The sequence below is a fragment of the Chrysemys picta genome, chromosome 24 (assembly GCF_011386835.1).
Source record: "Chrysemys picta bellii isolate R12L10 chromosome 24, ASM1138683v2, whole genome shotgun sequence".
In the NCBI taxonomy this organism is placed as follows: domain Eukaryota; kingdom Metazoa; phylum Chordata; order Testudines; family Emydidae; genus Chrysemys; species Chrysemys picta.
In genome coordinates, this window is record NC_088814.1 from 7,148,318 (window position 1) to 7,161,686 (window position 13,369).

The window sequence follows — 13,369 nt, forward strand, 5'->3', positions numbered from 1 at the left end:
TAGAAAAGTTTGTTGGACAGTTCTGATGAACTGATCCATGCCAGGAATCTAGGGCCCCAGTCCCCTTCTGCCTCTGCCTCTTTGGGGTGGAGGCGGTGCTGGGGGACGGATGTCCTATTCCCCCCCGCCCCCGCTCCCTTTTTGATTTGCTGATTTGTTTTCAAATTTCAATGAAATTGGGGGGGGGGGTATTAAAATATTTGGACTTTTTATGTCTATTTTTAAAAGATCTTAGCTACACACCTTTTCAACCCAATTCTTGCTCCGCCAGTGACCTCAAGGGGCTGCGTCTGCCGGAGTAAATCCGTGTGTGGGGGGGGACACGGGTGGAAAGCCAGCGTGAGCGCAGGAGGGTGCCCCACGGGTGCACGGATCCCCTGAGACCTGCCCCTGACGCGCTCTCCTACGGGTGATCATGATGTATTCACCCTGCCGGGCTCTCTCTGCCCCACGGGGATCTTTTTTATTTCTCCTGTTGACAAACATTTATGCTAAACTCCCCCCAAACCTGTTGCTCCAGTGTCTCCCCTCCCCCGTCCCATGGCCTGGCTTGCAGGAAGGCAGCTGCCATTAGCCGGCCTGCTTGTTAATTACCGTGATGAGGGGCTGCCCTCAGGGCTCCGTGACGTCGCTGGCCGCCTGGGCCAATCGGGGAGGCCCGGGGCGGGGCACGGAGGGGGCAGGGGGAACCCCCGGTGCGAGCTCCAGGCAGGAGGTTGGGCTGCGGAGCCTGGATGTGGCTGGGGGGGCGGGGGGTCTGCGTGGAGCGGTTCCCTGCAGCCTGGGCCGGGGCAGGAGAGGGGCAAAGCGCACCGGCACCGGCACCAGCAGCGGGGCTCTGCCCTGCCCCAGCCATGGCTCGCAGCAGCAGCCGCCGCCGCCCGTCCGGTTGCTAGCCCCGTGCCGGTCGGGTTGCACGCCCGGGCCTGGGCTCTGCGCTCCATGATGACTATGAGCTCCCTGGCCGAGAGCCTGCTGGGGCCGGACCCCTCCAAATCCGCTTTCCTGGAGTTCGGGCACAGCCACCCACCCTCGCCCCAGCCGCCGCCGCCTTCCCCCAGCCTGGCTCATGGCCACTACCCCCTCCACGGCTTGCACGGCTCCGGCCACGACGGGGGCCCCTTTGCACCCTACGGACGGTCCGTGGCTTACCCGTACCCCGGCTCGGCTGGCGGCACCCACCACCCGCACCATCTCCACGGCAACCCGTACCTGTCCTACCAGCAACACGGCGCCCAGCAGCCGGCCAGCGCCCTGGGGCACCGGGGCAGACTAGAGGAGACAGGTAAGGGGGTGTCTGTCTACTCTGTGCCTGTATGTTAGGCATTCTCTATTCCAGCCCAGTCCCGGGGGGGGGGGGGAGATCCTGCTAGCCTCCAGCGCCTATCCACTAGCCACCTCTGCGTGCCCCCTAGTCCCGCTGTCCGCCCCCAGGCCCGGGCCCCGATTCTCTCTGGCTCCGTCTATAATCCAGCCCTTTGCAGGAAGAGTTCTTTCCCCACAACTACAAACAACCCAAAAGTATCTGGCAATGCCTCCGACCCAAGCATCAGACCGAGAGGCGAATCTCTGCTCAGAGTTTGGAGTTGAAAGTAGCCTTCTCGTGGCGCAGGAGACTTCTGACCTCCCTCTTGGCTTGTATCGGAGCACCTAGATTAGTTCGCTCTTTAACTAGGGGTTTGCTCCAGACCTGCGATAGCTTCCTTTTGCGATTTTTAAAGCCCCCCCCTCACCGTTAAGGGAACATTTTTAAGGGAACAAAATAATAATTTTGACAAAACCGAGATGCTACCTCTCCCCCCCCCCACCCCACCAAAGACACAAACAAAAGAATTACAAACTCAGTGGAAATCCTTTAATAGGAAACGGTCTTGTTTTGTTTCTTCATTTATGAAAAACATTATGATTTTTTTAACTTGGTACATTTGCAATGCAAACAAGAATTTTTAGGACAACTGTATGATTTTTTTCCCCCCACCGACTGCACTTAAAAATGTGTGTGTGTGGAGCAAAGGAACTCTGCTTGGATTGCAGGGGCCTGGCATATCTCCTGAGATTCTGGGTTGACGAGGATTGTGTATTTTTTTGTTTGTTTACTTTGGGACATGCTAACATTTTCTTAAAAAAATAAGCGCTGGCTAAAATATCCGAAAAACTCTCTTAGCTGTTAGATTGGAAACATATGCAACTTTAACAGAAAACATCGCGTATTTCATTCTGCATTTTATTCTAGATCTGCCATGGAAGTGATTTTTTTTTTTAAATAATATCCCTCACTTTTAGCAAGGAAGAAGTCAGCTCCGTTTTTCTACGCTCCAGGGGTAAAATTCTGGCCCCATTGAAGTCAATGGATGTCATTGACTTTAATGGGGCCGGGATTTCACTCCAGAACTTCATACACACCCAGAATAACCTGTCATTTACCCTGGTGTATCTGTCAGATTCATCTACAATGGCCCAGAATTGGAGGCTGACGTACAGTAAGAAGAAGAATGCAATTGTTTATATTGTAACAATTAGACGGCATGCCACCTTGTTAATATCTTTCATCGCCTGCCTGTAGAGGCGAGGCCTACATCAGCCATAAAATAAATGTAGCAATGTTTAATTTTAATACAGCTCTCGCTGGGTGTTTGGAAAAGGCATGCGCAACCAATCATTTTCCATTTCATGTATTTATATTATTTAATTCCAATATCCTTTAATTGGCACCTGTCAAGATTCCAGGGGAGATACACACCGTGTTAATGGCAGATCAACCACATCAGGAAACTTGCCATAAAGAATCCACTTAAGCAGTCCATTGTTCTTTGGTCACATCGGTTTTAAAACCTAATATGTTTAAACAGCCTGGTTGGGAGCTATTTCATGCTAGCAGCGAAGTTCTGGGAACTTCGGGGAAGTCGTTTAAAAAACTAATTACGCATTTATTACACGAGGGTGAATGCCAAAATATTTAATCACGGGTAAAAGGCTAGAAGCAAAGGACTTAATAGCGAGGCCACATAGAGCAAAGAGCTGGCAATGGTATATTCCTATTTTTTTAAAAAAAGTCCTACTTGTAAAAATAAAACAAAAGATTTGGGAGCGACTATCGGAACGGATTGTTTTGTAAAGGAAAAATGTGGAGAGTTGCTTTAACGAGTTTTCCTACCCTTTTAAGAACCCCTGTAACAAAAAGTTAGCCATTAAAATGATCCGTGCACCAGAAAAAAACCACCACAACCAGAAAAAACATTCTCAAATGAACGGGCTTTCGCGTGCTTTGCAAAAGGGTGCATATCACAGTCCCAGGCCGGCCCCTGCATTCATTCAGGTTCAACTGCAAAATGTTCCTTCACATGTCTGCAGCTCGTAGAGACAGAGGAGGCCAAATTCTGCTCCCCCTTACTGGCGTGACTCCGGATTTACACCAATTTCACTGAGCGCAGAGTTTGGGCCAATGTGTAATGTGTGAACAATACATTCAGAACTGAGCTTTTTGCTGTTACTCACTACTCACAACCAGAACAGCAGAGGAGAATCTCCCTGTGGAACAGAACCACGGAGGTTTTTAATTATGAACTATTAATTAGTAGTAGTCCTCGTCGTGTTGTCCCGAGGTGGATTAAAATTAAAGATCTGCCTCTTGGAGCGTTCAGATCTATAACTAAAGTGACTCTGACCCTTTCTACCTTCTGCGAAAGCTCCCAGAAACCAAGGAAGGACCGAGGCGTGGGTTTGCAGTGGACAACAGAAGCAAATTTAGATGAATCAAATACCCATAAATTTCGGGGAGGCGGATAAGACGCTAACTTTGAATCACAAAAACTTTTCCCGTCCGCTTTCTAACTGTGACCCGGGGTTGGTGGCTTGTGGGCTGCTGAGATATTTCATGATTCTCTCTGCAAAGGAGGGAACCTCGATTTGCCAGGGTTATGTTAAGTATCAGAGGGGCAGCCCTGTTAGTCTGTGTCCACAAAAACAAGGAGCAGTCTGGTGGCACCTTAAAAACTAACAGATTTGGGCATAACTAAAAAAAAAAACCCACTTCTTCAAATGCACCTAACAAGGGAAATCCCAGGCTCCATGCTATTCAAATTCGGCGTCTACTTGGATTCAAATTTCCTCGGCAGCTCACGGGTTTCCATCTGAGTTCCTTTTAAGTGTTCTGCTGGTTTCCCAGAACACTAGTTCGATACTCAGAACGGGTCACGGGTCGTTAATATGTTAGGAACGTGTGTGTGTAGATAGACACCCGCCCAGTTGATGTATTTAACGAGGAATTATTAAACTGACACCTATTAAAAATATTGACTCTATTTTAAAAGGTTAGGCTTCATATCGTGGGGAAACAAGAAACTGAACTTTAAATTCAGATCCATTGGTCCAAAGAGAGTCAGAACACAAATCGATTGGCTAAACCTCTTCTGATCTAAATTATTCTAGTGCAAATCCGGATTCACTCCACTGCAGCCTGGGTGACGCCACCTGAATTACTCTGGGTTTAGATCAATATCATTTAGACCCAGAATCTGGCACTTTCACAATAGCACGATTTTAAAGCAACTCATTGACAAATCGGCTTTAAAATCCTGCAGGACGTTAACAAAACCACTGGATAAAGGGAAAATGGGCTAACAGGAATTGTGGAATGGGCTAAAAGGAATTTGCTAATTAGCGTTGAGATTTTATGTTGGATTTTACGGCAAGCTCTTTTGTTTTGAAATTAAATTATTCCTTAAGGGTTTTTTTTTTAATTATACTTTACTCTTCTATTGACCCAATGCGCCTTCTCACTTTCTATTTGCATGTACAGATCTCATAAAGATCTCGTCGATTGAAAAAAAAAATTGTCAGCAAAATTAATTCCAGTATGTAGCAGCGTTTGGAAGCTGACCGGAGAATGAGAAGTGAATAACTAGTTCATTATTTTATAACAAAGTTATACCCTGCTTTGATGTTCCCCTCATAAATTTAACCGAGCAAACTGCCCTGCCCTGAATTCTTTCTATTCAAACTTCCCAGTGCCTTGAATTTTGCGTGTATAAAGGCCGCCTTTACATTTTGCAAGTTATATAATCTAACAATACCGCGCAGTTAAAAGACCGACGTGACGTTGGCAGGGGCGATGATAAAGTATAAACTGCCCAACTCCAGAAGTGAAGCCGAATTAACAAAAGGAAGCAACAACTGATGGGGACCACTCCTGGGACGGGTCTTTAGCTGATGTGAATTGTCAGACCTCATTAGAGAGTTATCACGGGGATCTGCCCGGTTCATATAGTGAAGCAGGGGCTTAAATCTTTGCAGGATCGGGGCTTCACTTTCGAAGACTTTAAACCGGAAAGAAACCTCCGCTGAAGCGCGATATTGATTTGGGGTATTTTTCCGCCCCAGTCCCACCTGCTCAAAGGGGAATCGGGGGGAGAAAAAAATAAAGACCTCGGAAAATGAAAAGTACAGAGTGACCTCTCTCGTCTGTGCAGAACGGATACTGCCTTAATAGAAGAAACCATAATTCACAGACTATGATAGCGGGAGGTGCTTCTACTCTCTGCAGAGCTAAGAAATGTCTCCGCATCATTACTGCTAATTAACGGAATGTCACGCGGAGGAGGGTCTGCTCCGTTGCAAGGAAAAAATAGGGTTATGAATAGGATATATGGCTAACAAGTGGTTCAGATTTACCCTAGAATACTTGATATAACATGACCCCTATTTAAAGGATCTATGTTAGAGCTATTGGGAGGTGGGGGGTGTTTTTTTTCCCGTTTCCCTGCCCTGGCCGATCCATCTGGATTTTTAAATACGAATTATTGTGAGAATTTAACCAGTATTTTACATCCCCCCGGTGACCAGTCTTTGACTGACGGATCTTCCTTTAGAACTTGTTCGGAGCCTGCGGCCGGGCTCTACCCCGCCCCAGCCAGGGTCTCCAGGGGGAAGGGGTCGGTTAAGACCATTCAAAGAGAGAGACTTTGTCTAATGCAATAAGGGTGACATCTCAATGCTTCCCCGAGCTTGAACTCTCAGCGGCTGGAAAACAATCAAGACCAACAAGAAGACCCGCCGCTCCCTTTAGGCCGGATTCTGCTGCACCCGGCTGTCAAGCCGGGATAAGGGGCGATTCTGACCCGGGTTAAAAGATTTGGCCTTGTTCTCTGATGTGTGACAAATAGGCCACAGGGCTCCTAAGGGCTTTCCTCGAGCCAGATCCTGTGACACCCCGACAACTGCAAAGTCGATACAGATTTTTGCCTTTTTGCCCTTCCCCCGCTCCTTCTTCCCAGAGCTAGGAAACACACACACACACACACACACACACACACTCTCTCTTTTCATTGTTTTAAGGTCATTGTGCAGTGTTTATAAGAGGGATTAGGGGACCCGATCCTGGGCCCAGAGCGTCTTTTGGCGTCAACGAAGTGTGTGTGGGAATCAACCTCTGGCACGTAAACAGCGTCCCGTCCCATATGGGGGTGGTTCTTCCCCAGGGTGCTTCCCTCCCTTCGTTCTTCCCTGTGGATGGGGCGGGGGGGGGTTGGATTTCCGGGATCCCCTTATCCCCCCTTTCTCGCCTCTCTGCGCCAGCCTCCCCCAGGCCCATTCCCGCTCCCCTCCCCCCAGCCCCGAGGGGGCCCCGCCGCTCTCTCTTTAGGGAGGCTTTTCAGCCACCTGTGATTTTTTTTACAGAACACGAGAAAACCACCGTGATCGAGAACGGGGAGATCCGCCTCAACGGCAAAGGGAAGAAAATCCGCAAGCCCCGCACCATCTACTCCAGCCTGCAGCTCCAGGCGCTCAACCAGCGCTTCCAGCAGACCCAGTACCTCGCCCTCCCGGAAAGAGCGGAACTGGCGGCGCAGCTGGGACTGACCCAGACGCAGGTACAGGCTGGGGCGAGCCAGAGGGAGTCGGCTGAGATCCAATCCAACCCCCACTGAGCCCCCGGCAACAGTTGGCCACAGGGCCAGATTCTGCTCTACACCGGAGCGAATCCAGATCGACTCTGAATTTGCAGGGGTGTGACTGGAAGCAGGAGCCGGTCCTGTCTCTCTAACGTATCACAAAATAGTACGCAGAGTTGCGTTTGCTTTCATTAAGCCACGTCTTGCTCTCAGTTACAGCCATGAAAATTCAGAGCGAATCCGGATTTAACCCTGTGTAGAGCAGAATCTGGCTCCATCTCGCCAATGCATAAGAAGTAACAACACACGCAGTTCCTTTCGTTCGCTTTCATTGGGCTACATCCTGCCTCCGTTCCATCCCTGGAAATCAACAGTGAATTCGGATTCATACTTGTTTAGACCAGAATCCGGCCCTGCCTTCTCTCAATCACACATCTATGTAAATAGATAATTCCGGTATACACCGCTCTACCTGCTTTAGCGAGGCCAAATTCTGCTCTATACAGGAGTAAATCTGTATCGACTCTGCAGTTGTCGGGGTGTCACTGAGAGCAGGATCTGGCTCGAGGAAAGCCCTGGGCGCCCTGTGGTCTATTTGTTACACATCAGAGAACAAGGCCCAATCTGTTACACCGGTCAGAATCGCCCCTTATTCCGGATTGACAGCCGTGTACAGCAGAATCGGGCGCTTGTTGGTCTTTAGTGTTTTACAGCTACTGAAAGGAGGAAGAAAAGTTTAAACCTGACCCATGAAAATGTGCTTGGCGAGAACGGATATTTTTCTGTCGGCATTATCTGGGCTCGGGCCCCGGGGGTGGCTCTGTATTTCCTCCAGCCCCGACACGAATGGGAATGCATTTGCCTGTCTTTCTCAGTGGGGCTGTACCCTGTGGCACATGGCCACCGATATCCGGATGGCCTGGGCTCAGTCCTGCCCCGCTCTCCCTCTGGCTTCCCGGGGGTAACTCTGGGCTGGATCTGGTCTCTTTTGGTGTGTGTGTTGATTTGTCCCTAACGACCGGAGCCTTCCCCCCGGCCCCCTTCTGCCGCATGTGGTTCCCATTCGCCCTTTTTCTCTGTCTTCAAAGCCCTGAGGAATCGCTCCCGAGCTGAGAGGCATTTCCTTTAATTGTTCTGTTATTTCTCAGCGAGGATGATCCATTGGGGATGTTTGTCTATTTGAAGTTGACAAACTCTTCTGCAGGGTGGGCGGGGGAAGATACTGCCTGCGAGGGAGAAACAGCCCCCTTTGGAGTGTCTGCTCAGCTCTGTCCCCAAGGACACCCAGAGCTCGGCTGGTTTCGTTTCACATTCATTTACGTTTGGAAGAAACAAACCAGACAACCGTGAAGCCTGCCTCGCTCGGGAAGCCCAATGGTCCCCGGCACACGTAAACAAAAACAAAGAAGAGAGACTGGATTGGACCGAATTCTGGCTCTCAGCGGCGTGAATTCGGACTCACTCCTTTGCAGCGGAGTGACTCCGGATTGACAGGGATGGAATTTGAGAGCAGAATCTTGGCCGCCTGGCTTAAAAATAGTTTAGACGGAAACCCTGGAGAAATTAGCAAGTAGGGGCTAGAGGGAGACAATCGGACGATTGGATAAGTCTTGTCCCCAGCTTTGGGCCCGATCCTCAGCTGGTCCATGGTTCTGCACAGATGGATGGGAACGTGGGGCAGCGCCTTGCGGGAGCAAAGAGAGACGGGTGACTGGCTTTGAAGAGATAGATGCAGACAGGCAGGCGCGAGGGATCAGTCCACAGCCACAGGCAACGAGATTTAATAATACTAATAATAAAAAAAAGGAGGCAAGTGGCGACCTGCAAAGCCGCGCCGTGTAAAAGGAGTCAGTCATCTGTGCGCTGAGCGGCGTTACGAAATGGGGCTGCCCCCCCCCCCCCCGTCCTTAGCAAGCTCCCTCTGCTACCCACCCCTGTGTCTGCCCTAGGCGCACTCCTCTCACAGTCAAAGCAGAAGGCAGAGACACCGCCTAATATGCGCCTGCCGCGTAGAGTCACCTGTTCATGACGATGGGCCCGATCCTGCTCCTATTTCACTCCGAAGCCAGCACTCCCCCCGTGGGCTTCCGGGCCAGCTCACCCCCCGGCAAAGGGTGCGTTAGCTTCTTCCCCCAAGTCGGGCGGGTCTTATGGCTGGTGGACCGCCTGGGGGCTTGGGAGCACCCCGAGGTGGGTCGGTGGGTCACTAAGCTCCGAATCACGGAGAAAGAACCCGAGTTCGGAGAGCAGCGTCCGAGGCAGACTCCACGCCCAGCTCCTGCTTTGAACGCCAGAAATCTCGCAACCAGGGCGCGCCATGGGGCCCGATCCTTACCCTTCGCAATTAGCCCCCGCCCGGGCACGGCAATCAGTTAATACAGCCCCCCCCTCCCCGCCAGTCTTTATTTCTCTCTAGCTATTGGGAACCTGTGCTTTAAAATAAACCAGCAAACTCCCTGGAGCGCGCAGGTACCCTCCGTTTCGAAGCGGAAATCGATGAAAAATCGATAGCGGGGGTGACTTTTCCTTTTCAGACCAGAGTCTGCCCCCGGTTCCCGCCCCCTTCCCCCCACTCCAGAGTCCCCCACGGGGCCCAGCTGACGATCAGAATGTTGAAACTTTGGGGCCTGGGCGCGTTCCACGTGAACACAATGGTGCCCGGGCGCTGGAGGGAGGTCGAAGGGGCTGGGGGCGGGGGGCATGCCCCACAGTGCATTCAGCAGCACGCCTGCAAGCAGAGGCAGGTTGGTAAATGGGCTGCTAACCCATCTCCCCACCCAGCTCAGGCGATCCAGGGCTTTGGGGCTCGCTTGTAAGACCAGATTGGGGGGGGTATTTCTTTTGGCCTTGCAATGTATGTATATTTCTCTCTCTTATTTGGGGGGTGGGGAGAGACAAGCCGGAGAGATATTGGCAGGGAATCCACACACCCCAGCCCCGCTCCCATTCCAACTGCTAATTGAGAATACAACACCCCTCCCCACAATACCCTACACTGTTCCCCCCACACACCCACACCGTTGTAGTTCGGTGACTCTTTCCTCTCCTTGTCGTAGGTTAAGATCTGGTTTCAGAACAAACGCTCCAAGTACAAGAAGATCATGAAGCAAGGCTCCAGCGTTCAGGAAGGGGAGCACCTCCACAACTCTGCATCCTTGTCCCCCTGCTCACCCAACATACCCCCTCTCTGGGACGTTTCCATGGCTGGCAAAGGAGCCCCGATCCCTCCCAACAGCTACATCAACAGCTTTGGACCTTGGTATCAACCACACCAGCAAGACGCCATGCCGAGACCACATATGATGTGACAGTGGGCGCTGCCTTGATCTCTCCTTCCCGCCCACCCCCAGAAAAAGGAACGCAAGCCCTCAGCTCCTCGAGGAATTTATGAAACCATCAAGTCTCCGGGAGTTCCGCTGGCCACATGGGAAAATTCTCCAGGCCTTCTCCTGGCAACATTGAACCTCTGTGAGGAGTTGATTCTGACATTTGCATAGAGCAGAGGAGAGCAAAGGAAATGATGTTATCCCTGCCAGGAAGAAAGAAAACCTACAAAGAAATTGTTCATGAGTCTGGGGACATGTTCAGAGACTGGCTTTTTTTTCCTCCTCTGCTCCTCAGAAATGGAAAGACGGAGGAGATGGTCCTCAATGGGCGTTAATTGGTGGCAAGTCAATGGAACTAGGACAATTTACATCATCTGACAATCTACCCCCTCCTTCCCCCCCAAAAAAAAATCTCTCCCTCTCTTGGAGAAAGACTTTATCGGCTGTCCAATTTTACCCTCCTCCCTTTTTTGTGCTGTAGGTAGCTCATTTTATACACATCGACAGATTTCTATTTGGAAAAATATATATATGTGTATATAAATATCTATATAAACTCTTCCATACTGCAAAGCAAATGCTCGCTCCACATTTGAGTGTCCTGCTGTTAATATTTTTCAAGTGCTTTATTACCAGGATTATGTTTACAGACAGTGATTTAGAAGAGTTTGAGGAATGTAATTTCCCTCCAGGCCTTTTATAAAGCATTAATTTTTCCCCCCTTCTCTCATTGAAAGGCAGAAAGAGAACTTGTTCGTATTCAGTTTCAGACACCAAACAGTGGTGATTTCTTCCTGGAAGAATTTGTGATTCTATTTGACACACATTCTCCACATTCATGTAATCTTTAATCCCCTCCTGTCCCCCCACGTGAAGCCATATTTTCTCCCCTCCTGGTCAGCAAAGATTTATTTATAAATAACATTTTGTTATGGTGTTGTTTCTCTTTATAAACAGGATGTAAAACTGTAGAGTAAATGCTTTTCCTCCGATTTTTTGTGTCCCCCTCCAAAACATATTTTATGATAGCCATTTCTAATGCCATTTTTCAACTCTGGTCTAAGAGGGGGAAAAAAATCGGTTTTCCTCTTGTCCCTGTAGGAAAAATGTTGAGTAGAAATGTTTTCTTTAACAAAAAATATTTACAAAAGACATTGGCAACCCTGTGTGTGCGGGGCTTAACGGTGAGAATGTGCTTCAAAGAACAAACGATTGGATGTTTGTTCTGCTCGCTTGGAACAAGGCCCTACGTGCCGAGAACGTTTGCGCGGGTGCTTAACTTTACTACCGGTTGTCAAATTTAGGCAGGAGGAATTAGGGCGCACGGAGGCCCATGCTGAAGAACCGGGGGCGCAGATGTAGCGTTTTATTTCCCTTGGGGGCCCGAGTCAAAACTTTTTGAGTGACCTGGGACAGGGTTCGAACTTCCGAAGCAAACAATGCAAGAAAATTGCATTTGTGTTTTATGCCATTAGAAAAATGGCTGTTGGAGGATTTGTGTTGTTATTATTTCGCTCGCTAGCTGCAGCCGAGGCTCCTTCTACCCATCAAACAGGCAACACCAATTCCAGGCCCTGATCTTGCTCCCAGACTAGTCAATGGCAAAAACTCCCTTTGGTGTCAAGGTTACAGGAGCGGGGATTACGTTTTAAAAATTAATCTCCTGTTAAGAGAAGTGGATCCCTTTAAAAAGCAACCCCCACCGACCCCCCCCCCCCCAAATCCTCTCTTGCTGGCTTTCCAATACCAAGAAAACGTCTGGGTTGTCAGCATAACAAAAGCGCGCTGCATCTGGTGCCGTCAGGACCAGTCTTGCGGAGTGGATGTGAAATGCTACCAGATCCTAAGTACTTTGTACTGGTGGGCATGAGGCTGGAGACTCCGGCTTCAGGGTCCAAAATATTGAAGGCCCCATTTTCAGAAGGGCTCGTCGCCTTCCGCTAGGCACCCGCAAACATTAGCTCAATCATAAGGCTGGCTCGGGGGAAGAAATATCTGACATGATTTCAGAGATACGACAATCATAATTACATTTATTAATAATACTAATCAGACCTACCTCTAGCGGCTTTTAAGAACTCCGGGAGCCGGATCCTGCCGCGCTATTAGGCGAGACCAGATTTTGCTCTGAGGTGTAAATCCGGAGTAACCCCACTGCAGTGGCTCCGGATTTACCGCGGTGGCACTTGGCGCAGCTGCGGGAAGCGCAGGCCCGAACCTTCCGCTGGGAGAGGAGCCGGGGGAGGGGGGTTGTCTCCGCGCCGAGGGTCCTGCCGTGGAAAGGGGAGTGGTGGCGGCTGAAGCTGTCGGTGCGCCCCCCGCATCCCGTTGGAGGGAATCTCCCAGTAGAATAACTGAGCAGGGGTGGAGGTGGGGGGAAGGGCGCGATTTTGCCAGCTGTCCTTTAAGGGGGAGGCTGACCGAGGTCTCTGCTCCCTTCCTCATTCAGGGGTCGCTGTAAACACCTCCAAATTATCGCTGGGGTGTAATTAGCGCCCATTAAATCTCGCCCTGGTCATTAGGACCCCCCCCCTCTTTGTTATAGTCTCCGGGAATAAAAAGAACCTTTATCCACCCGGCTCGGTTTAGATTTCTCCTTCATTCCGCTTGGCCTCTGCAATTACCGAGTAGGTCACATTAACAAGGGCTCCAAGTATTTATATTAAAGAAGGAGAAGCTTTGACTCGAGCAGCTCATAGACACACACAAAGACACTATCGATTTTATATGTAGCTTGAAGGCATTATTTGTACTTTAGATAGATAGATAGATAGATAGATAGATAGATAGATAGATAGATAGATAGATAGATAGATAGATAGATAGTGGGGTGTGTATGGGGTTAGATAGATAGTGGGGTGTGTATGGGGATAGATAGATAGATAGATAGATAGATAGATTAGATTAGATAGAGCGGGTGTATGGGGTTGGATAGATAGAGGTATGTGTATGGGGATAGATAGATAGAGAGATAGATAGAGAGATAGATAGATAGAGCGGGTGTATGGGGATGGATAGATAGAGAGATAGAGTGGGTGTATGGGGATAGATAGATAGATAGATAGATAGATAGATAGAGGGATGTGTATGGGGATAGATAAATAGAGTGGGTGTATGGGGATGGATAGATAGATAGAGGGATGTGTATGGGGA

General features: G+C 49.7%; 1 protein-coding gene across 1 annotated transcript; it reads left to right on the forward strand.

The window, feature by feature from the left end:
- Nucleotides 1-695: 695 nt before the first annotated feature.
- On the forward strand, nt 696-11,208 carry DLX4 (distal-less homeobox 4). The gene is made up of 3 exons (XM_005301931.5): nt 696-1,285; nt 6,676-6,869; nt 9,947-11,208. Exons 1-3 carry the CDS (start codon nt 943-945, stop codon nt 10,196-10,198), a joined length of 789 nt encoding a protein of 262 aa, XP_005301988.2. The 5' UTR covers nt 696-942; the 3' UTR covers nt 10,199-11,208.
- Nucleotides 11,209-13,369: the final 2,161 nt, after the last annotated feature.